This window comes from Astyanax mexicanus, chromosome 4 (assembly GCF_023375975.1).
Source record: "Astyanax mexicanus isolate ESR-SI-001 chromosome 4, AstMex3_surface, whole genome shotgun sequence".
NCBI classification, from domain to species: domain Eukaryota; kingdom Metazoa; phylum Chordata; class Actinopteri; order Characiformes; family Acestrorhamphidae; genus Astyanax; species Astyanax mexicanus.
In genome coordinates this window covers 6,381,630-6,408,269 of record NC_064411.1, presented here as the reverse complement: position 1 = coordinate 6,408,269, position 26,640 = coordinate 6,381,630, and the positions used below count along the sequence as shown (strand labels likewise).

Genomic DNA, 26,640 nt, shown 5'->3' with positions numbered 1-26,640 from the left:
CACCCACCTGAAAGAGCTGGATCTGACCTACAACCACCCAGGAGAGTCAGGAATGAAGATGCTTTCTGAGAGACTGGAGGATCAACACTGCAAACTGGAGAAACTCGGGTAGGTCTGAACTGATAATTATGTTATCAACTTATTGTAAGATAAATATTGTTGTACATGTTGTACATATTTGTCACTCTTGATATTGCCTGTTGTTCTCTTTCCTGTGTGTGCGCTGTGCCTCACAGGAAAGCAAAGTGTTGAGAAAGTTAGGGGTTAATGCTGTGACACATTGCATTGTGGGACCTGTAGTAAATCTAGTTGTAGTCACCAGGTAAACATGGTGGAGCAGCGAATAACCTTCATTCTGTCATTCTGTTTTATTTTTGTTTACACAGCCACTGTTAATTATTTATGCTCAAGCTATCTGCACTGAATGCCAAGTACTTTGCTGTAATTCTGTTTTGGCTCATCTTTCTGTTGGTAAAAAGAACCAAGGTTTAGTTTTTACTCCAGAACAGGTGGAAAACTTCAGTGATGGAGAGCTGCCCTGAGCATCGAGTCAGGAGAAAAGTTACAAGATAAAAACTGATCCCCACTAACTTTATACACACTGAGAGTCAAGCACCCCAGCAACCATGCCCATGTCTTTATGGTAAAAATAATCAGTGACTGCAAAACCAGAATCCTTTCTGAACACTAACCTACACCCTGTGCAAGGTGGTCTTGATGCTTATTGCTATCTTACTCCCACCAACAGTGTATTTTCATGCTCTTCACCTGTCTTGTTTAAACAGCAATGGTGATTTTGAATATATCTACGCCGATGAAAAACATTGGTCAATTCCAGGTAGCTGCGCCATTTAAATAGCAATACCCCAAAGTCAGATCGCACCTGGCTCTTAAAGAGAATGGCAAATGACATGGTGATTGGTTTATTTCACGATACATGCTTTTTGCACATTTTGAGCCTCTTTGGAGCAACTTTTCCTATCGTAAAGACACAGTGACACACCCAAAATCAAGCTGCATGGTGCACGGCGGACAGCTCACCTACGGATCACTAAAATAGAGCCCTTAATTTCTAAAGAGATCACATTAACGTGATTGACATGGTTTTTTGGCTTCATTTAAAAATGTTGCCTTTGTTACATTTAACATTTTTGAAGTTTTCTAATGACCAGTGGCATAAAATTATTTTTAAATCATGATAAAATAATTTTTGCACAATAATTCCTTGAAAAATGTATAGTCCAATAAAAACAGTTGTTGTGACAGGAGTACACTCAGGTATTAATATAAATGCAAAAAACATACTTTAGTAAAGTTTAACTCTTTTCTGCAAGCCCACAAGAAACCATTTTGTCTTAGTTAGGAGTTTCTTTCTTATTATTAAATCATTAACACTGATCTTAACTGAGGCGAGTGAGATCCTGCCAGTGTTGGGCACGTTACTTTGAAAAAGTAATTAGTTATAGTTACTCGTTACTTCTCCAAAAAAGTAACTGAGTTACTAACGGAGTTACTCCACTATAAAAGTAATTAGTTACCAGTAAAAGTAACTATGGCGTTGCTTTTTATTATTCGCCCGTCAAAAAAAAGGAACTCAATTATGCATTTACTATTAGAAAAATAACAAACGAAAATAAACCCAAAATGTTGACAAAAATATAATCTAACGAATTTCAAAAAAATAAAACAAAATTCTCCACACAACCAAAGAAAATTACTAAAACTTGTAATACTGAAAAAAACGGAAAAACGCGTCTGAGGATGAGATTAAACCAACCAAGCCACACTCAAAGGAAATATGTATATATAAACAAAACAAAATAATGGACAAAAACAACAATCTAACGACGGTATTAATATAACAGCTTCACCAAAAGAGAATAGAGCTTAGATCGGGCCCAAAACGTGCACGTTCTGCCAGAGCCCGACCCAACCCGAACCATGAACTTGTTTTCGGGCTGTTTGAATGAGTGAAATATAATCAGAATTATGTTAATTTACACTGTAACATAAAAGCATAGAACTATTATTTAATTTAAATGATTTTTAAGCACAGCCACACACAGTGCTGCAAGTCAAACGCGGAGGCGTTCACGTGCGCCCAGAGCTAAGTGATTACATATTTCATTTTTATTATAGTTTAATTTTATTTATTTTTTATTTTTTCTGTTCAGTAAGTTTTTACGTTGGGCTTGCTAGTTTTTATTAGTTTTCACACGTCTTATCAGAGAGATCAATCTAATAAACGTAAGAGAGAAAGAGAAAGAAAGGGAGAGAGAGAGACCGAGAGAGAGATTTCTGGTATGAGCTACTCACAGGTAAATGTTCTCACACACTGTATCTCCTGTTTCTCTTTCATCTGCCTGGCGCTCATATTGTAGTCCCATACATAGTTCTGCAGTTTCTCTGTGTTTTCTGTCGTATTTTGCGGATAGCGCGAGCGCTTTACACAAGAACTAACGCCACGGACCAGGTGCCGCGCGCTCGGCACAACACCGCCCGCTGTAAAACTCTGCTGTACAACAGCGCTTATAAATAAATTAAACACGAAAATGATGGCCTCACTTCACCACGCCAACCCACAGGCACAGCGGCCAGAAGCTCAATTTTACCGGAAAGAGGAGAGGTTAACCAGGGCAAAGCGAAGAAAAAAAAAAAATTCATAGAGCGGCTAAAGTAACATGCAGGAACGGGGTGTCTGAAATGGTAATGGCGTTATAGTTACAGTCAGAGTAATTAGTTAGATTACTCATTACTGAAAAAAAGTAGTTTTAACGCCGTTATTTCCAACACTGGATCCTGCACTTCTTTAAATGTTGTTCTGGGTTCTTCCTGGATGAGTTGTTCATGCCCTTTTGGAGTAATTTCTGTAGCTCAGTCACTCCTGGGAACTTTAACCACTGTGCCTTGTTTTCTCCATTTGTGAATAAAAGCTCTAATAAAAATAATACTACATATCGTGCATATAAAGCAGAATAAGATATGGCAAATATTAAAACTTTATACGATCAGACAAAGATATATTTAGAGAAGTAAGAGTTAATCTTCCTTAATCTTCCGTTTTTAATCTGATTTTATGCAGTGTGCATTGCAGTTCCGTACTTTACCACATGAGGTCACTAATTTCTGCTCTCTCAAATGTTCACTCGTTTTCACACAAAGTATTTCTTTATAAATCAGTTTCTAAAAATCTCACACTGTGCTGATCTGTGTGTGTGTGTGTGTGTGTGTGTGTGTGTGTGTTTAGAGTGGAACATGGAGGGAAGATCAGAATAAAACCTGGATTAAAAAAATGTAAGCTCTCTCTCTCTCTCTCACACACACACTACAAACAAACAATACACACACACACTCGCATACACACATACACACACACACACACTACAAACAAACAATACACACACACACATACACTACAAACAAACAATACACAAACACACTCGCATACACACACACACACACACACATACACTACACACAATACACACACTAAATTAACACTACACACACACACATACTACATACACTACAAACACTACACACACATACACTCTACATACAATCAATACACACAAACACTACACACACACATACTACATACACTACAAACACTACACACACGTAAACTACATACACACACTACACACACTAAACATACCACTACACACAGACACTAAATATACCACGACAGACACACTACACTCAATACACACAAATACACACAAATACACATACACTACATACACACAATACAAGCACACACAAACACACTACATACACACACATACACTACATACACAAACACTACACACACACTAAATATAACACTACACACACTAAATAGAACACTACACACACTAAATTAACACTACACACACACTAAATATAACACTACACACACTAAATTAACACTACACACACTAAATATAACACTGCTCACAAACACTAAATATAACACTACAAACACACTAAATATAACACACTGAATATAACACTACACACACATTAAATATAACACTACACACACACTAAATATAACACTACACACACACTATAACACTGCACACACTAAATATAACACTACACACACTAAATATAACACTACACACACTAAATATAACACTGCACATTAGGGATGCAACGGTACAGTGTGGCCATGGTTCGGTTCGTATCGCGGTTCTTGGGCCACTGTTTCGGTTTGGTTTCGATATATATCAATATTATCTAGCTCCAACATGCAGAACGTTTTTAGCCCTTTCTATTTCAAATCAACAAGGTGCTCCTACTCACACTTTTAGAGCCAATTAATAAAGTCACAGATTAATTCAAATCACAATATCTATTATAAAAAAGGAGCACTTATTCTTACCATTAGTGAAAAACAGGTAACTGAATCACACTGTGCTTTATCTGCTGACTGTCTTTTACCTTGATTATCAAACTCAACGCTGAAGCCAAAATGGTCCCGAACAGCGGATTTATAAGATATCCTTTTCTCCGTTTAGCGTTCACTGGCCCTGATCACGCAGCTGAGAAAGTTTTGTTTAATTAGTCCTCAAATCTTCAGCGTTTGCCTTCAGAGCTGATTTGCTCCTGGAAAATTCAGAAAACAGTCTGATTGGTTGTTGCACGGTTGTGGAGAAACACACTAATAGAAGTAATATATAAAAAACTATCAACTATAAAATATAATATACTTAAAAATCTGCACAGTAACTATAAGTTATTATTAGTTATATTTATATCTGACATTTATAAGGATTTAAAATTCTGTTCAGTACACAGACTTAATAACTGTAGCTTAATATAGCAGTTATAGGTAAGGGCGTAGGAGCGGGCTTGATATTGGGGGGAGACACATTTGCGAATATGAACCAAAGCCCACACTATAGTTTCCTAGAACAACATTTGTGGGATTATTTATTATCACAAATTGTCTTTTTTTCTGTATTTTGTTTATAATTAGTTACATCCAATAAAAGGTGATTTTACAGCCTAAACATGTTACTCCACATTACATTTACTGTTGTTAGAAAAAAATTATGAATGCATGTCTGAATTATATACATAGTACAAAAACTGATCAGTTATCACCTAATATTTAAAATAATATAACAGTATTGGTTGTTATTATTATGTATTGTATGTCAATTCTGTTGTATATTTACATTTTCTTTGGTTCCTGCGCTTTTAATTTGTTTTTACTGAGAGCACTTCTTTCTACTGAGAGAATGTAACTACGTTTCCTAGAGATTTTTGGCAGAAGTTAATATAAACGTCAGGACATGTGGTCTTACTGTGAACTACATATGAACAGAAGTCAGGTTAGATCAGTGTTTCTTAACCCTGTTCTTACATATTCTACTGCATATTAACACTGTTCTGCATATTCTACAGCTTCCTCTGTTTAAAGACACTTTAATAAAGTAAGTGGTGGTATGATGTGTCTAATAAACTGCTGGATATACATAATGATTCATTTAGGATCCATAGGGGGCTAAGAGATTTTAACAGGTAAACTCAATAAATGATTGTTTATTAGCTGATCAGTTGGATCTGATGGAAAACACAGTTTTAGGGCAGTGATGATCAGGGTTAAGAAACTGCTTTAAACCACCAACATTACCCAGTGTTGTACTAAATTCTGTCTATCCTCTACATCCAGCTTCTAGCTAACTGCAATCCTAAATTAATAAACAGTTTGAAAATGAAACAGTGATTAGCTGATCAGGTACAGGGCAAGTTGAACATTACGTATATAGTTTTTTTTTTCTTTAACCTTGACCCCCAATCAAGGTAATTCCAAAGTTAAGTTAACTCACTAACACAGCTGCAGTTTATTAATCACAGTGGGGTTAAACTCTGTGCTGATTCAGAGACGTGTATTTTTAACCAGCTATCAGAAACATATCATCACAGTTTACATGATTAGATACCGTTACCTTTCTTTTAGAAAAAAAATCACCGTATATCCATATCTTAAAATCAGCTGCAGCCGATCCCGCTGCTAAATCTCACAGCGAGGGAGGGGCTTCCCCCCACCAACATACTGACACCTCCGCGCGCCGCAAAAACAGCAAGCTGATTGGCTGTTTCTCCTGAGAGGCGGAACTTAATTCCTGAACCGGCTCCGTGATTGGTCCGGTCTGTCTCCTCATTAATAGCACAGCTGATCTGAGCGAAACAATATCATGTTTCTAATATCCCCCCCCCCCCCCCGGTTCCTACGCCAATGGTTATAGGCATTCTGCTGTTTGAGAATTTTAACAGATGCTTATTCTCACTCAAATGCTGGAGTTTTAGAAACAAAAAATTAAAAGAGGAAAGCACTTTGACTGAACAGGAATTTATTTTATTTCACAAACATTTGAAATACGCAGAAATATAAAGCTATATGTTAGCGTTCGTTTCTTATCACCAGGGCAAATTTATTAAAATATAAAATATATTAATTCAGTAACTAAAATCTCGTCCAGCGCTCTAAAATCTGCAGGCACACGTAGCAAAGTTTGGCAGCGCACGGTGCGGGATTATCTCTGTTTTCTTAAAGAAATTTTTTTTTTTATAAATAACGATGGATCAAGTGTAGTTTAAACTGCACAACCATGATATAAAACTCAATATAAAACACCACTGTCATATAACCAAGAGAGACATCAGGCAAAATGCTCTAATCACTTCTCTCTCTTTTTCTCTCTTTCTTTCTCTCTCTCTCTGTCTCTCTGACTCTCTCTCTCTCTCTTTCTTTCTCTCTCTGTCTCTCTGACTCTCTCTCTCTTTCTTTCTTTCTCTCTCTTTCGAAGCTGAATTCAGATCGACGCTACAAATAATATAAAACTCAGTTCAGTTAACTAAAATACGATGAGTGCGGAAACGTTAATTAAATATTGTCAAATATAAATAATAGCTTGAGGTTTGGTGAGCTATTTCCATGTTTTGAAACTGAAACTAACTGAAACTAAAACTTTTATTACTATCAGGCTTTTTATTCAGAAAGCCTGTGGTTGTTTTCAATTTTTTTTTTTTAATGAGTTTATATTTTATATTACTTATTTATTTTTATTATTTTATTTATCAAAATAGTTTATATAAATAACTATATCATATACATATATATATTTTTTCCCATGATTCCCATGTTCTTAGTTTATTAATATTAATTTTATAATATTCGGTTCGGGCAGAGAATCTAAGCTCTATTGTAAATGAGGATCCCCCTCCAGTGTAAATAATGGTTGATTGCTTGATTAATATTCAGTGTTGTAAACCCAGTTTTTTACATAAACAATAAAGAGAATAGAGAATAAAATAACATTACTCTTCTCTTATATGAGCTGCTGGTGAATCTTCACAGTGTGACGGCGCAGTCCCCCAGCACGCGCTCAGCAGCCCCTCCCCCTGGCCATGGGCGGGGCATGTACAGCGGGAGAGCGTTTGTTCACTCTGTTAGTGCGCACCCAAATACCACCGTCCATCCGGGTGTATCAAACCAAACAGACCAAACCGAACAATTCAATAAAATACAGAGAACCGTCGCATCCCTAATACACACTAAATATATCACTAAATATATCACTAAATATAACACTACACACTAAATATAACACTACACACTAAATATAACACTAAATATAACACTACACACTAATTATAACACTAAATATAACACTAAATATAACACTACACACTAAATATAACACTAAATATAACACTACACACTAAATATAACACTAAATATAACACTACACACTAAATATATCACTACACACACTAAATATAACACTACACACTAAATATAACACTAAATATAACACTACACACTAAATATAACAGTACACACTAAATATAACACTAAATATAACACTACACACTAATTATAACACTAAATATAACACTAAATATATCACTAAATATAACACTACACACTAAATATAACACTAAATATAACACTACACACTAAATATAACACTAAATATAACACTACACACTAAATATAACAATAAATATAACACTACACACTAAACATAATACTAAATCTAACACTAAATATACCACTGAATATATCACTACTACACACTAAATATAACACTACACACACTAAATATAACACTACACACTAAATATAACACGACACACACTAAATATAACACTAAATATAACACTACACACTAAACATAATACTAAATCTAACACTAAATATACCACTGAATATATCACTACTACACACTAAATATAACACTAAATATAACACTACACACTAATTATAACACTAAATATAACACTAAATATAACACTAAATATAACACTACACACTAAACATAATACTAAATCTAACACTAAATATACCACTGAATATATCACTACTACACACTAAATATAACACTACACACACTAAATATAACACTACACACTAAATATAATACGACACACACTAAATCTAACACTAAATATAACACTACACACTAAACATAATACTAAATCTAACACTAAATATACCACTGAATATATCACTACTACACACTAAATATAACACTAAATATAACACTACACACTAATTATAACACTAAATATAACACTAAATATAACACTACACACTAAACATAATACTAAATCTAACACTAAATATACCACTGAATATATCACTACTACACACTAAATATAACACTAAATATAACACTACACACTAATTATAACACTAAATATAACACTAAATATAACACTAAATATAACACTACACACTAAACATAATACTAAATCTAACACTAAATATACCACTGAATATATCACTACTACACACTAAATATAACACTACACACACTAAATATAACACTACACACTAAATATAATACGACACACACTAAATATAACACTAAATATAACACTACACACTAAACATAATACTAAATCTAACACTAAATATACCACTGAATATATCACTACTACACACTAAATATAACACTAAATATAACACTACACACTAATTATAACACTAAATATAACACTAAATATAACACTACACACTAAATATAACACTAAATATAACACTACACACTAAATATAACACTACACACTAAATATAACACTAAATATAACACTACACACTAAATATAACACTACACACTAAATATATCACTAAATATAACACTACACACTAAATATAACACTAAATATAACACTACACACTAAATATAACACTAAATATAACACTACACACTAAATATAACACTAAATATAACACTACACACTAAATATAACACTAAATATAACACTACACACTAAATATAACACTAAATATAACACTACACACTAAATATAACACTACACACACTAAATACACTGCTCAAAAAAATAAAGGGAACACTCAAATAACACATCCTAGATCTGAATGAATGAAATATTCTCATTGAATACTTTATTCTGTACAAAGTTGAATGTGCTGACAACAAAATCACACAAAAATCATCAATGGAAATCAAATTTATTAACCAATGGAGGCCTGGATTTGGAGCCACACACAAAATTAAAGTGAAAAAACACACTACAGGCTGATCCAACTTTAATGTAATGTCCTTAAAACAAGTCAAAATGAGGCTCAGTATTGTGTGTGGCCTCCACGTGCCTGTATGACCTCCCTACAACGCCTGGGCATGCTCCTGATGAGGTGGCGGATGGTCTCCTGAGGGATCTCCTCCCAGACCTGGACTAAAGCATCCGCCAACTCCTGGACAGTCTGTGGTGCAACGTGACGTTGGTGGATGGAGCGAGACATGATGTCCCAGATGTGCTCAATCGGATTCAGGTCTGGGGAACGGGCGGGCCAGTCCATAGCTTCAATGCCTTCATCTTACAGGAACTGCTGACACACTCCAGCCACATGAGGTCTAGCATTGTCCTGCATTAGGAGGAACCCAGGGCCAACCGCACCAGCATACGGTCTCACAAGGGGTCTGAGGATCTCATCTCGGTACCTAATGGCAGTCAGGCTACCTCTGGTGAGCACATGCAGCCCGTGCAGCCCTCCAAAGAAATGCCACCCCACACCATTACTGACCCACTGCCAAACCGGTCATGCTGAAGGATGTTGCAGGCAGCAGACCGCTCTCCACGGCGTCTCCAGACTCTGTCACGTCTGTCATGTGCTCAGTGTGAACCTGCTTTCATCTGTGAAGAGCACAAGGCGCCAGTGGCGAATTTGCCAATCCTGGTGTTCTCTGGCAAATGCCAAGCGTCCTGTACGGTGTTGGGCTGTGAGCACAACCCCCATCTGTGGACGTCGGGCCCTCATACCATCCTCATGGAGTCGGTTTCTAACCGTTTGTGCAGACACATGCACATTTGTGGCCTGCTGGAGGTCATTTTGTAGGGCTCTGGCAGTGCTCCTCCTGTTCCTTCTTGCACAAAGGCGGAGGTAGCGGTCCTGCTGCTGGGTTGTTGCCCTCCTACGGCCTCCTCCAAGTCTCCTGGTGTACTAGCCTGTCTCCTGGTAGCGCCTCCAGCCTCTGGACACTACGCTGACAGACACAGCAAACCCTCTTGCCACAGCTCGCATTGATGTGTCATTCTGGATGAGCTGCACTACCTGAGCCACTTGTGGGGGTTGTAGAGTCCGTCTCATGCTACCACGAGTGTGAAAGCACCACCCACATTCCAAACTGACCAAAACATCAGCCAGACAGCATAGGTTCTGAGAAGTGGTCTGTGGTCCCCACCTGCAGAACCACTCCTTTATTAAGTGTGTCTTGCTAATTGCCAATAATTTCCACCTGTTGTCTATTCCATTTGCACAACAGCAGGTGAAATTGATTGTCAATCAGTGTTGCTTCCTAAGTGGACAGTTTAATTTCACAGAAGTTTGATTTACTTGGAGTTTTATTGTGTTATTTGAGTGTTCCCTTTATTTTTTTGAGCAGTGTATATCACTAAATATAACATTAAATATAACACTACACACTAAATATAACAACACTACACACTAAATATAAAACTACACACACACTAAATATAACACTTAATATAACACTACACACTAAATATAACACTACACACTAAATATAACATTACACACACTAAATATAACACACACACTAAATATAACAAAATATAACACTACACACTAAATATAACACACACTAAATATAACACTAAATATACCACTACACACTAAATATAACACACACACACACACTAAATATAACACTACACACACACTAAATATAACACTACACACACACTAGATATAACACTACACACACACTAAATATAACACTACACACACACTAAATATAACACTACACACATACTAAATATAACAAAATATACCACTACACACTAAATATAACAACACACACTAAATATAACACTACACACACACTAAATATAACACACATACTAGATATAACACTACACACACACTAAATATAACACTACACACACACTAAATATAACACTACACACACACTAAATATAACACTACACACTAAATACACTCTGTGTGTGTTGTTGTGTTCAGGGTTCTGTGATTTCACTCTGGATCTGAACACAGCGCAGCGTCGTCTCTCTCTGAGTGAGGAGAACAGGAGGGTGGTGTTTAGAGAGGAGCTGCAGTCGTATCCTGATCATCCAGAGAGATTTGATTGGTGGCCGCAGGTTCTGAGTAGAGAGAGAGTTACTGGTGTTACTGGACGCTGTTACTGGGAGGCTGAGTGGAGCGGAGGAGAAGCTGAAGTAGCTCTGAGTTATAAAACCATCAGCAGGAAAGGAGGAGGATCAGACTGTTGGTTTGGAGGGAATATAAACTCCTGGAGTCTGTTCTGCTCTGATAACAGTTACTCTGTTCGTCACAATAATAACAGAACTGAACTCTCCACTCCTCCCTCCGGCTGTAGGAGAGTAGGAGTGTATGTGGACTGTCCCTCCGGCACTCTGTCCTTTTACAGAGTCTCCTCTGATACACACTCACCCTCACCCTCACACACTCTCACACACTTACACACATTCTACACCACCTTCACTCAGCCCCTCTATGCAGGGTTTTGGGTTTATTCTGGCTCCTCAGTGCGTCTGTGTAAGATAGAATAACCCTGTGTGTAACAGAGATTCGATGTGTGTGTGTGGGTGTGTGTAGAAGTATGTGTATACATGTAAGTATGTAAATATTTTATATAGATGATTTTGTCAATTTTCCAAAACGTTTCTTTTAATTACTGTTATCATGTATCACTGTACTTATAGTTAATTATTGTTTTATTTTATTGTAAAATAGATTCATATTAATAAAGCTAAATAAATGAAGAAAGGTGAAGAGGAGTCTGATGATTTTTTGTGTGTTTTGTTTTGTGTGGTCAGATTACGGGGGAAGTTGGAGTTGAGTTTGGTGGTGTAATTAACATTTCTGTTTTTTGGTCTTTTGCTTGTAGTTTCTTGTCTTGTCTCATCCTCATCATTAATCCACCTTATAGATATGGAGGACCAAAAATGACAAAAATAAATAAATAAATAAATGCACATATAAATGTAAAAATGAATATATAAATAAATATATATATAAATGAATAAATAAATGAATAAATACACACAAATAATTGTGTGGCTAACTAAATAAATTAAGTAAATTAATAAAATAAATAATAAAATTAATTTCTTATTTACTTATATATTTTTTTATTTTTTTATTTCAACGTTTATTTATTCATACATTTAGTTCAACATTTCTTCATTTATTTATTTCTGTATTTTTGAATTTGTATTTTAATTAGGTGGGCGGTCCTATTCTCGCTCTAAAGCAGGATTGGTCAACTGGTGAATCAGACAGAAGTAATCGGTTCTAAGTACTCTAGCGTTACTTGACTTGTGATACTAGTGTTCAGTCAATAGTGGCTTTGAGTGGAAAGCCGCTGGCCGGCCAGCTTGAAAGAAGCAGTAGGTTTGTTCTGTTCATATTTCAGATTTATCTCAAATAAAAATGGTTTATCTTATTCATTCACTTGTATTGCGTCTGGTGTATTAATCCAAACTGAACTAGCTAATGTGTTGTTCAATTAATTCTGCAGCCCCACTGGGTTCTGTGAACGCGCCAAGTTCGCCTGCTACTCCGTCACATGCCATGACACCCAGTCACCCAGTGGACGGTAGGTTTTTACAACAGCTTAATATATGATTTATATTCAACTTCACTTGTGATTAGATGGCTAGTTCTTTATTGCCTGATAATTGATGTTAGCATTTTCTCCACGCTAAGCTGAGGTTGTGAGGCTGTTCGGGCCGTACGCAGACAGAGGGAGAAGGTCAAGTCGCAGATGCTTTTCTGTGTCTGCACAACTTCATTCTTACACTCACGTCTTCTGTTTTCTTGAGGAAGAAAATGAGGATTTAGTGCCCAATCGATTTGCCAAACAGCTGCTTATTGCTGCAGGATTAGGGAAGAAACGTCTTACTTTGAATGTGTGTAAGGCATCACAGTTAACACACACTCAGTTTAGTGATAGTATGAAAATTGTCTAACTTCTCTTTTCAGGTTGTCAGACAAATCCACATGATTTCAGGGAATTCATTTTAGCTGTATTTCCAAAACTCAGACAAGGTGGTGCATTTGAATTGCTTAAAATGTCTGGAACAACTTGAGGTCGCCTTCTGAACCCCATTCTGTTACGCAGCCTGAGTCTCCTTACACACTACCGGGCTCCATTTCCCAGAATCCTATGATTTATGACGTCACTGTCAGTCGCTCTCCTTCGCCCAATCACGTTACGCTCCGACGCTCAGATTCACCTGTGTTCTGAGGAAGTTCCGGGTTATGCTCATCATGTGTTTTGTATTTAAGGCTGAATTATGTATTCTATCTTCGTGAGGTATTGTAGACTTTGGTTGCATACTAAGCTTTTCTCATGGTTTCTTCTATTGCCTTCTCGTTACGACCCTCTTTTCTGGTTTATCGGTTTATGTCTCTTGTTTTGCCCCTTTTGGATTTAATGCTTGGTTGGACTGTCTTTTGGTTTCGAACACGGACTGTTTATACTACTACGGCTTTGGTTTCTGGTGAGATTATTGTTTTTTTGGCTGTAACATCTGTACTATCTGGTTGTCAGCCTGTAAATAAACCTGTTTGTTCATTTTACTCGGCAAGCGTCGCTCCACTCTGTCTGGCGTTACACATTCCCTGCACCAATGAGGGCTACCATGTCAGACATTTGAAAGATCCACAGACCTTCCTTCTGAAAACCAGCCCATAAGTTGTTTAATTTGAACAGGTTCTCCTCTGTAGATATATCGACCAGAATGCAGTAGTGAGCTTGTTGGACCACCGCAGAAATGTGTCATATGTGAGGAAGAGTTCCCCTTTTCACAGATGAAGGCTCACAGTAAAGAGTGCAAGAGGTATTATTGTTCTACACAGCTAAAACTTCACATTTCAGAGTGATGGGCATTGAGCACTCTCTTGCGAGACACTGTGCGTGAACCAAGATGGTGGCCCCCTGCTGCTAGACAAACAACCAAACAGCGCTGCACTCACACGGAAAACTTTAAAAACCACTACTACCAAAACTTTGTCATCGTGAACAAGGATAAAAAGGAAGATAAAGCCAAAGGTAAACAATTCCAAACCTCCACCGGCAAACAACCACCAAGCTCACCTGGAAACACAGGAGATCCAGCTTCACCACCCTGCTGCACAGAGGTCAGTTCTATCCTGCCCTCCATCAACAGCAATCTATCTGCGCTCAACGCTAGAATATCCCTCGTCAAAATACTACACAAAGAATTCCAAGCTCTTCGTGAAAGCTTGGAATTCTGCCAAGAGCAAAACTATCCCACTTAAAGAGAACAAACCGCTACAGCATTCCGTCAGTGAACTCACAACCCAGCTTTCATCAGTTATCATCAAAAACAAACAAATGAGAGAAACAATTTTGGACCTACAAGCACGTAGTATGAGAAACAACATTTTCTTCTCTGGAATACAGGAACACACACACAGGAAAACACCTTAAAGTTCTCTTAAAGAACTTCATGATCACCAAACGCAAAATCTGAACACCTGAACTGGCCTCATCCATCACATTCCACTGCAAGCGTACCGCTTAGGAGGTTAAAAACTACAGAAAAAGCGTCCGCGACCCATTGTGGCTAAAGTCGAGCATTATAAACATAGAGCTCATCATGAGCAAAGGAAGGGAACTTAGAGAAACAGACCTGGGAATTAATGACCAGTTCCCCCAAAAAAATCTACACCTAATAGAGTAACGGATTTAAATAATTTCCCAATAAACACAACAATTCCAATATGTCAGGTTTAATTTTGTTTCTTTTTTGATTATATTGACCAGTTGTAAGAAATGTTAAAAGTATGAGCAGAACATGAACATGTGTACATTAGTCTGTCTTTATCTCTTTACAGCACACATGTGTATCTAGATCAATCTGAAAGCATTTTGTGTTTTGGTTTAGAGTTTACACCATTTGGAAAACATTACTTTTAAAATCAGATAATTACATACATGGCCCTGTACACTGTAAAAAAAATCCTTTTTGTTTCAACTTAAAAAAGTTAGTGTCCATGCTGCCTTAAAATTTTAAGTTAAGTAAAATTAGAAAGCCCAGTTGTTAAAACTTTGCATAAAGGTTACAAAGATTAAATTAATTAGTTAAGTGAAAACGTTTTTTTTATTGCTTGAACGTAAATTCTCGAGTTAAAGTAACTAGTTGACAATTTAATTCAAATAGAATTGTATTGTTGTATGAACTAGACATCAAATCAGTTCTACTAAAATTACTTAGTTTAACCAACTTTTTCCCCTTTTAATACCAATTGAATTCCTTTGTTCACTTAACATGATTTTGACTTCTTTCAAATAGAATTATGTAGTCAATGTAATGTGTCCACTATTTAGTTCTACTAAAATTACTTAGTTTAACCAGCTTTATCACTTGTTAATATCAATTGAATACCTTTGTTCACTTAACATGATTTTGACTCCTTTTAAATAGAATTATGTAGTCAATGTAATGTGTCCACTATTTAGTTCTACTAAAATTACTTAGTTTAACCAGCTTTATCACTTTAATATCAATTGAATACCTTTGATCATTTAACATGATTTTTGACTCTCTTAATTCAATTCTCTAGCACAGACTTCCCTTTATCTGAAAACGTACCTAATTGACATAAGGTTTATACAACATCTTCCAAATAGTTTAACAATTTGTTACAAACACTATTTTATGTAAAGTTACTGATAGGAAAAAATAGCAATTCAACTACAACACTTTCAGAAGTTTAATAAACAAGGAAAAACAGCCTGCTCAGTCCAATCCAAAATAAATTATTAAATTATAAAACACAAATTGTAAGAAAGTTACTAGTTAAATTTGGCTAATGTACAAGTCATAAGCAGAATTTGGCAGAATACAGAGATTTTTCTAGCAGTGCTAATGACTAACAGTGTCACATACAATAAGTTGTACAACAGCACACAACTTCAGTAACTCAGTTGGGGAAAAAAACAGCCTATAACAGCTTATATGTGCTTGTGAAAAGTTTGATCCATTCTAGTTGAAAGCTAACAACTTTGAGCTGAGCAATATGACAATATTTCATTGTATAATCATAAAATTAGCAATAATACGCTGTGTATAATGTACATTTCATCAGTACTAAAAACACCCTGACCAATTGCACGTTTGATTACAGTTATAATTAGTCTAAGTGCAGCACATTGTTTAAGAATCTGCCACTACTATGCATTTTTCTGATGGAAAATAATATTAATGCATTGCCAATTTAGAAAAATCAATTACCCCACCCACACTAGAAGGGTGAAGACTAACACATGCCTCCTATATAACATAGGTCAGACACTGGTTCTTTTTGAACTGTTTGAACAGCATCATTGGGTTACTAATTCACAAACATTGAGCGGGTGATTATATGGAGCTCTGTCTCCCCCCCATCAGAGAGAGCAAGGCCGATTGTACTCTCTGAGGCTCTGTCTGCCAATGGTAAGCAGCATTACCCGGGACTGATCCACGGATTAGTAGCTGGACCATTGCAATCCCTGTAATAAAATATTTATCATACCACTCAGCCCTACTTTCACCTAAATTGGCTGAATTTTTTTTTTATCAAGTTGTGCAGCAGTGTAGAGCAAAAACTCTTTATCTGAAACAACAAAAATAATAACTACAAGCATGTTTGCTCAAACAGGAACCATGAATACCAGAAATCTACTTACATAGTATCCTGAATACAGTCCAACAGACCTTGCAGAATAAACTCTTACATTATGGAACTTGGCAATTATACTTTGTTAAAGAAAAAAAGTAAAGAAGTCAAGAATGGCCAAATGAGATTGAATAATACATCTATTAGCACCTTAATTCTAACTAAATAAAATATTACAACACATAACCTAAATATAAGCTACGGGAGGTATGGATAGCTAAGAAAAATATGACCATTTAAAAAAAATAAATAAATAAAAAAATAAGCCTGTAAATTTATCTATAATGAATCCCTTCAAACCACTCTGAACGACCTATTTACACCTGATCAATTCAATTATATAGAACTTTGCATGTAGTCTTTAACATTTCAGAAATTTTTTTTTTGCTCAGTTTAAGCACATGTATGTTTCAGATAAACACAGCACACTCTTGGGATATCCACTGACTGCTTTACCACCTACAGAGTTTTACACAAGAGTCTGTTTCTGAGTCCGTGAACCCTAGCAGAACACTGTTCACCTCCAATGTTCATTAAAACCTTCTGAATGACCTCGAAGGTGTAGCGCAGTTCCTTGGGGTAGTCAATATTAAGTGCGAATAACAGACCAACAAGCATAGCTACCGCATGGGGGAAGTCAGTAATGCCATTCAGGATGATCTGCTCTTCCAGTACCACTGAAAAGTCAATGACGTCCTCCTCTTCTTGTATCAGCAAGACACCAATACTTACTCCTTTTGCCATCTGCTCCTCACTCTCTGTAGTCTACAAGTGAGAAAAGAAAAATGATGAGTTAACTACTAAATTAGTGATGGACAATCAATCAAGCAGGCAGTAATTTTACACACACACACACACACACAATTAAATAAATGTTTAAAAATAAGAATATCTTTGAAAAGTTACTTTGATTCAGTAATTCAGTTAAAAAGGTGAATCTCATATATAGATGTATTGCACACAGAGTGATCTATTTAAAGCGTTTATTCATTTTATTATTGATGATTATGGCTCACAGCCAACGAAACCCAAAAATCAGTGTATCAGAAAATTAGAATATTATATAAGACCAATTGGTACTTTCTGCAGTGTGGGCAGTGTGCCAAGTCCTGCTGGAAAAATTTAATCTGCATCTCCATAAAAGTTGTCAGCAGATTTTCCAGGAAACACTGCACTGATTTTAGACTTGATAATAAAACACAGTGGATCAACACCAGCAGATGACATGCATCTCTAAACCATCACTGATCATCAGTAAATTTTACATTTCATTTGTAAATCAAGGGAGCAGAGTCTGGAGGAAGAGTGGAGAGACACACAGTCCAAACTGCTCGAGGTCTAGTGTGAAGTTTCCATCAATCAGTGATGGTTTGGAGAGATATGCTAATCATCTGCTGGTGTTGATCCACTGGGATTTATTGTCAAGTCTTAAGTCAGTGCAGTTTTTTTTCCCACAAAATCTTACAGCACTTCATGCTTCCCTCTGCTGACAGCTTTTATGGAGATGCGGATTTCATTTTCCAGCAGGACTGGAAACTGAGCAAACTGCTCACACTGCCAAAAGTATCAATTGGTCTTATACAATATTCTAATTTTCTGATACACTGATGTTTGTAAGCCAAAATCATCAACAATAAAATAAATAAACGCTTAAAATAGACCACTCTGTGTTTAATACATCTATATAATATATGTGTTTCACACTTTAAACTGAATTACTGAAATAAAGTAACTCTTCAAAGATATTCTATTTTTTTGAGATGGCCCTGTATATGATGAACAAAAATCTATATAATTTGAGTGTAACTAACATTGTTACTAAGCATGCATTTGTCTGCATAAAAGATAATGATTAGATGCAAAATAAAAATAGAAAATTCCAGTCAAGCTTACCTCAGCAATCTTTAGAAGTTTGGATGGATCCTCCCTGAGAAAATGTGGCAGGCCTCTCAGAATGACTGCCCTTTTCTTTTGAACTGAATTCTGTTGAAGACAGCACACTCTTAAGACAAAGTGACAGTGCACATTGGTTTTCACCACAATCAAAACAATTAACATTGGGTATGTCCGAATACATTCTGATGCTAGAACGTTATGTATTCAAACAAAGAAAAATCTTTATGTACATACTACAAATAATCTAATCCAACCAAACCAAATGTATATCACTAAGTGTAACCTAAGTTTTCAGCTGGCATGGTCATTACTTTGTGTCCTGAGTTGCAGACATACTGGCCCCTCACAGGGCAAAGCACACAAGTCCACATAAAAAAAAAAGAGCTAAATAAAAGAGAATGTGTGGCAGATGAGTATGCATGGCATGTTCTGGCCTATACATTTCCACACTTGTACTCACATCATCATCAAGCAGAGACAGGAGGCTGCTAAGTGCTTGAATGCAGTGACTCTTGGCCCTAAACATCTGCAAGAATCTTTCCATATACTGATCCAGCCCAGAAACAAACGTGTCCCACAGGTCAGTGGAAGTTAGTCGAGCAAATTCAGCCTCAATCTACAAAACAAAGCAGAACTAACAAATTATTCATTGTTACCTAAATAATTATGGTTTATGTAATTGCAAAAATTTAACAATTTATCCATATGAAGCTAGTTCACACAAAAAAATATATTTTCAACATAGCATAGACTTACCTGTGTATCTGTGAACAAAGCTGGCCACTTGGCCTTCACTTCTGCCACAAGTGGTTGTTCTTCAACTATTTCTTTTCGTCGCAGAGGGAATGTGCTGGCCATCATGTCAGTAACTTTCTTCCAATCAACTTTCTTCTTCTTCATCTCTGCAACAATGGCTGCCCTCTCCTCTTCCAGCACATTCTGCGTTTTGCCTTCAGGAACATCCGGAAGAAAGTTGACTTCAGACTTTTTAGCTTTCTTGAGCTTCTGCTTTGGTCCTGAATTTCGGCGATTCACTGTTAGCTCTGAACATCCAGACACACGAAGCTTGTTGCGGTAATTTCCCATTTTAAACTTTAAACTGAACTTCCAGCAGTACCACCCCTTCACAGATCCAGGCTCTCTCAGGCAAGGATGTTTCTTAACAAGGCTCTGTGCAACAATGTCATACTGCTCTCGAGATGCTGAGTATTTGTAAATTTCTTCAGCCAATTTTTCAAGTATCTCAGATTTAGTGTCTTTATTTGTAATCAGAAGGGTTCCATTCTCCTGGTAGGCTTCATTACCACGTTTAAGCTTCAATTCCACATCGTATGAGAATTTTGGAATCACAAAAGGGTCAGGCCATGGCCGACGGCAGGAAGGAGTGTCCTCCATGGAAGATGATGAGGGCGACGAGAGACTTGCCGTGTCCAACGTTGAGTCAGTCTGAGGGGACTCTGGGATTTGCTTGAGGATTACCTTTAAAGTGGCCTTCTCTTTTGGAAGTTCAGACAAGCTTGACAAGTTGCAGAACTCATTGCCAAAGTCTGGATCTTGAAATTGAACTACAAAGTCACCTCCCAATCCAAGCTTGCATTTCAAAAAAGAATAAAAGGAATCAAGAGTCTCTGGCTCACTGTCAGTTTGTATCTTCCTAATATCATCCTTGTTTATAATGATTCTTAGCAACATTTTGTACACTGGAATCTAGGGGAGAGGGAGGAGGGGAGAGAAGGAGAGAGAAAAAAAACTCACTATATTGCCTCATCACACTGTTTTGTTTCTCATTCACCAGCTCCTTGTTCAAAATTTCACATTCTACATTCAACAGTACACTACAGTGTCTTGGTTACATTAAAGGTGGAATTATTATTTTAAAGAAGCTGATGCATTACAAGCTATTTATATTTGTGCTATTATTTTTTAGCCCATATAAAGACACTAGCACTTAATAGACAATAGTATGTACTGTGGGGTCCAGACCATGGAAGAAAATGGTAAAGGGAGGATAATAAAGTATGCATAGAAATCAAATGACTCACTAATCATATAATGTCCTATATGTATAGTGAAGCTGATAAGTGGACAGTGAGTATAGAAACAAGGATGTGGTTATTATGTTCTGAATGGACAAAACAATAAAATTGTTTATGTCTTTTACACTTAAATGAGCAAGACATACAATTATACATGAACACCACAAAACAATTCTAAAAAATTGCAACATCTTATAACGTGGTAATGTAAAATTTATAACTATTTTGTATTTGACTAAATTTGGTGAAATTTACCTCAATGGAGCAGAAACCCTTTTGGAGAGATCAGAAGTCTGCCTTTCACCATATACGCTGACAGGGGGAAGTAGTCATTGAGCTCCTCTGGCTGGACTACAAGCAGCTTTGCAGAGTGGTTCTTGCAGACTTCATAGCATCTGAGGTGTTCCAGGTACCAAGCTGTATAAGGTTCCACAACAAAACAGGGCTTGTTTTCCACAAATAGCACATTAATCATTTTCCCAAAATTAGGAAGTCCACTTGTGCTTCCAGTGGATAAAAACATTCCTTGAGTGTACTTTGTCCCATGGATAAAGGCAGTTGTGGCAAGAGATACAGAAGTTAAACATCCAAATTTCCTTCTGATAGCATCTTTCACAAAGAGGTCCAAAATCTCAAATGAAACAGTTGAAATTTTTCCAACTTCCACTGTTGGTTTGAACATGTTAGGCATGTCCATGTGATATGCTAACATGAGCTGGTGCCTTGAAGCTAAAGTCACCAAAATGTTCTTGAAGTTATTAACATCCCGGACAACTTTCTTAAAGAAGCTGTGTTTGGCCTCAAATCTTATTGTCCAGAAGTCGAGCAGAGGACCAAAGCAGCGAATTAGATAGGGATAGTGTTCAAGAAAGTGGTGCTTTGGTTTTAGCTTAAACGTAGGAAAAGCTTCCTGTACAAGCTGCCGATGTTCAAAGATTTTGGCCTCAAGGTAGAACAGTTTTTCCTCAGTGAATGTAGATGAAGTTAAAATTTCCAGAATGTCTTTAAGATCCAAAATGACACCCCAAGCTTTGTCGTTCTCTGGTACTTTATCCCCAATTAGCAATGGCAGCAGTCTCAAAAGTGTCCAATTTTCATGCCCGTTCCCCCCAATTGTCCCCTTTAACGTGAATGCCTTTGGAATTGCTTGTGGTTTGTTTGTTTTGTCCGAAAACTTGTATGGGAAGCGCTGAATGGCAGTATTCAGTTCCTCTAAAGTAAAATACTTCTTGCCAATCAATGTCTTTAAACACAAACACAGCTCCACAGGCACTATTCCCTCTAGCAAATCATGTAACAAGTCAGGTGGAAAGCCCGTTATGCAGTGAAAATAATTTAGTTCATTTAAAACACAGTCACCCTTAACTCCGTCAACAACTATGCTCTCGTGCTCTTTAAGGCTCTTAACAGCTTCATTGTGCAATATTTTTGTTCTTAGTGGAAAGCATCCAGTTCTTACTGATGTACTCTGAATATCACTGCGACTGGCTAAGCAGAATCTGCAAAATTTATCAACAGAGAATGACTCCTGAAAGCCAGCAAACGAATGTGCTCCTAAATTATCTGAAGACACATACAGGACTGTGCCTTTGACAAACGTACCTAGCCTATCAATGTAAAATCCTTTAGTTTCAAGTGTACAAAGCTCTTTAAGCAGTGGTTCAACTATTTGTGCATACCCAAATGTTTTCACATCATTACTATTGCTCAGCAAGGCAAGGTATATACTAGATAGGGCAGATCGGTATTTGGCAGGCAAATTAGCAATTACCCAATAAATAGCAGTTATTTTATGTTTCTTCCTTGAAGTTCCCAAAGGGTTGCAGATTTCAAATTCATCTATATACAATCCTAAAGAAATTGATAATTCTTCTTGAGAAATAATTGGATTCTCTTTAAAATACAGTCCATCATGAAAAGATCTGTACTGACCAGAGAGCGATGGTAGATTTGTTTCCTCTAAAACTTTGTCAATTACATCACACTTGTTCAACAATGCTGGCAACACACCTGAAATTGGAACATAAACAAATGTTTTGTTAAGTAAAGGATCTAACACATACTCAGTTGGCTCAATTACGTTGAATCTTTCCTTGTAAAACAACTGTCTTTTGTATTCAGTTCCCAGTGGTCCACTCTGTGACAGACAACTAAAAGGATTGGTTTCCTGTAAGCTTTCCTTTAACAACTTTAGTGTGGCCTCATCTATATTACAACTGAGCTCTGTAAAAATGTTTTCTGCAGTTTTTTTTGACAGGTCACCTGCTAAAATTCCAATTTCGTGAAGTTCATTGATTATTTCCTGGGTAGCTGATTTAGATACATGCAAGATGGCTTGCATTCGTAGAAGCAAAGATGCAAGTCTATTCCTAATTTTGTCACCAATGCTACCTCGCTCTTCTTCATCATCAGCATCCTCATCATCATCAGAATGAAAATCAAAACCATCACGAACAGCTGACTCAGTGTTATTAGAAGAATACCCACCAGTGTCTAATAGGGGATCAGAGTTTTCACCATGTGGTGGGCCATAAAGAAGCTCTGCTTTAAAATTTTGTAAAAAATCCAAGGCATGATATCGACTTCTGTGAGAGGTAAAACTGGAATAAACTTTTGACTTAAAATTACAACCATTAAATGGGCAGGTGACAGTTTCCTTGTTTTTTAAATGAGTGTTAAGATGACAAAAGTATTGTTTATGATTTGCAGGTTGACTAAATGCACATAGCAGACATCTGACTCTAAAATTCACTTTTTCACCGTAGCAAAATCCATGTTGTCTCACATGTATTCCAAGAGCCTTGTGTGACTTAAAAGAGCACACACAGTCACTGTAAATACAAGGAATCGGTACTCGTCCTCCGTAATGAGAGTGGCTTGATCTGTAATGTCCAAGTATTTTTCGACGATTGTTTGTGAAGTAAGTGCAAAGCTTACATTTCCACTTCATGCATTAACAGCACTCACACCCTCAGATCACAACCTAAAGGATAAAATAAAAGAATAACAATTAGGGTTGCAACAGGGAGAAATTTTAAGGTACAATAATAATTATTAGTATTACAATTACCCTACATTATCAACAATAATTATAACAATAAATACAAACTGCTACAACAATATCGAGTTATAAAATTAAATCATGTTTATGTTGAGGTAGATGTATATGAGGAAGTGTATAAAACTGTCCTATAAGTAATAGTATGAATACCACACTGTAAACGTGCTTATTATAATCATTATAGATTGAAGGATTTTAAGAGTTTTAGTTCAAGTTAGAATTTAACTTGGCAGGCGTTACCTACAACTCTTACCATTCAATAGGATCTTAACATTAAAAATGTTTTTTTACTGTATATCTGTTTTATCTGTGAAATAACTAGTTGTTGCAAATAAAGAGGATTATTTCTGACATGATTAGTATAGCAGAAAAGTCTCTTTCCAAATTTACTAACTAGATAGTGTTGCAGTCTTTAGTAACCTGTAGAAAGGGAAAAAGTGTAATAAGCCAGCTTTTCTTTAACAGGATTCTTGCACCATTTAAAAGACAAATTAATCATGCATTTCAAGACCTTTTAAGACTTTAATAAATATAAATTAAGAACCCAAATCATAGCCATTATTACTTTGGGAGAAAATGCATTGTATTGGAAAACAAAACTTAAAAATCAAATCAATCAAATATTTTTTATCAATATTTTTTATCAATGTTCATCATTATCTGAGTTGGCCACATTTTTAAAAATGTGGCTAAGTCATAAAAACTCACAAAAACAAGTTTTGCACAGCGTGCAGATTGTGATGTGTACCCCCACTTGGGTGGGAAGACCCAGTGACATTTACCATGCACAAAAGAACTGCAGTTGTAAAATGCAGACTAATAATATTTATTTATTAAAGCCTTAGTCAAGACTTTTTTAGACATTCCAGTTAGCTAGCTGGCCGTAAAGCGTTCGTTTGTTAACATGTTAGCTAGCCCAACGCTAAAGTTCAGTAAGTTAGCTCTCCCCTAACCTTAGGTTTCTTCCCGGTAGCTTAGTTAACTCGCCCGTAAGGTCAGTCTGTTAGCTAGATCTGCGCTAACCTTAGTTATACTCCTACGTAGCGTAGGAACCGCGGGAACCCTGTTAAACGAAGGCATTTGTTGAAACTGCTGATCTAGGTTAGCGCTGCGGCTAGACCTCCGACTCTGCATTTGTTTGCAACTTGTAAGGCGAGAACGTTCCTCGACTGATTTTTGCTAAATACACTGTCGAACCCACCAGGAGCCTTAATTTTGTTAAAAAAAAGTCGAAAAAGCAACACGAAAAAAATGTCAGTGGTCGCCTACCTCAACATGTTTCCCTGAAGCTCTGCATTTTACCGGACTAACTTCAGTTAGTTAGCCTGTTGCGACCCTGAGTTAAATTAAAAAAACGTTCCTAACCCCATTTAAGTGTTTATACTGAACTACCCATCAGATTTTCAGGGTAAATACTAGCCTGTTGCACTTTTTTTGAAGGTGAAATGTAGGTATTTCTGCCAGCCTCTCATTTTAGTATTCGGTTCCACCTTAAATAAGGTGCTGGCGCCAGAAAGGACTCACCATTTAAGGTGGAACGGCTAAAGAACTCAGGTCAGCTAATTATACCCTAATCTTAAAACATACATAGGTTAGCTAACATATGTCTAAATGTTTGATAGATACTTTTATTTAGAGGTATGCCTCTCTCTAGCTATGTAGCTAGCAGCTAACATGGTTATTAGCAAGCAACTAAGCTAACTAGTTAGCTACAGAAGGCCAGACAACAATTACTTTAGCTAGCCAGCTAGCAACGTGCCTTACATATTATCAGACACCTTAGGACAACTATGAGAACATTATACCGGCTCTTCAAAAGCGTGAAGAGATTAAAAAACTTACCTGAAAAGGTAAAATGCCCGCCAGATTCGACTCGCCAGATTTGAGAACTGTCTCCAGCATGAAATGGCGGACCTCACGGACGCCCTCTATCCTGAAGACACGCCCCCTGCGCTGACGTACCGCACGTTAAAAAAAGACGTTGAGGGCACCTGCGCGGTTTAAATTACTCTGGTGATTTCAGTTGACTTGAAAATCTAAGTTGAAAAAGCTTTTTATTTTTTAAGAAACAATAAACATGAAATAATGAGTTATCTCAACAAACTCCGCAATGTGTAGTCATATTAACAATACATTTTAAGTTCAGATAACTAAAGTGCAAGGTTATTTTTTACAGTGTAAGCATTACACTATGAAATCTACTGAGTTAGATGGTGAACTGAAGTGGTTTTATAAAAACTCATCAGCAGAAAAGGGTTTATGGAAGTTACATGGGGAAGTGATTATATGCAGAAGGTGAGTAAAGAAGAACACCCAATGTGCACATTCATAATCCCAGGAACCAATAAGAAAGATGTAAATTGTCTAAAAATAGGGCACCCTAAAGGTAAATATTTCATTGAAATGACTGATCACTTCAGTCAGTATAA

The 26,640-nt window shown here is 36.6% G+C and overlaps 4 protein-coding genes across 9 annotated transcripts in view; 1 reads left to right on the top strand and 3 right to left on the bottom strand.

Moving 5' to 3' along the window:
* LOC125801167 (zinc finger protein 484-like) overlaps positions 1-26,640 on the bottom strand; it is a 634,928-nt gene that overhangs the window by 136,891 nt on the left and 471,397 nt on the right. The window lies entirely within an intron of this gene.
* Positions 1-26,640, top strand: part of LOC111188977 (NACHT, LRR and PYD domains-containing protein 12) — a 900,554-nt gene that overhangs the window by 609,480 nt on the left and 264,434 nt on the right. The window contains exon 15 of one of the 2 annotated variants that reach the window (XM_049476914.1): positions 11,647-12,276. The exons of the other annotated variant lie outside the window; for it this stretch is intronic. Within the exon in view, the coding sequence (XP_049332871.1) occupies positions 11,647-12,078 (432 nt within the window). The 3' untranslated portion in view covers positions 12,079-12,276. Of the gene's footprint in view, positions 1-11,646; positions 12,277-26,640 lie in introns of those variants that run through there. 2 annotated transcript variants of the gene reach the window in all.
* LOC111196387 (NACHT, LRR and PYD domains-containing protein 12-like) overlaps positions 1-26,640 on the bottom strand; it is a 798,826-nt gene that overhangs the window by 676,079 nt on the left and 96,107 nt on the right. The gene's annotated exons all lie outside the window — the stretch shown is intronic.
* Positions 16,260-24,694, bottom strand: LOC125801175 (uncharacterized). Of its 3 annotated transcripts, none has more exons than XM_049477459.1 (7): positions 23,903-24,694; positions 23,083-23,160; positions 21,406-21,567; positions 19,871-20,821; positions 19,575-19,730; positions 19,112-19,201; positions 16,260-17,983 (listed from the first exon to the last, which is right to left on the bottom strand). In XM_049477459.1, the coding sequence occupies exons 4-7, from the start codon at positions 20,804-20,806 to the stop codon at positions 17,678-17,680; spliced, it is 1,488 nt and encodes a 495-aa protein (XP_049333416.1). In that variant the 5' UTR covers positions 20,807-20,821; positions 21,406-21,567; positions 23,083-23,160; positions 23,903-24,694; the 3' UTR covers positions 16,260-17,677. The 3 variants fall into 3 exon arrangements, with proteins under 3 accessions (XP_049333416.1, XP_049333417.1, XP_049333418.1); XM_049477460.1 differs by having other exon boundaries at positions 23,936-24,694; XM_049477461.1 differs by having other exon boundaries at positions 24,088-24,694.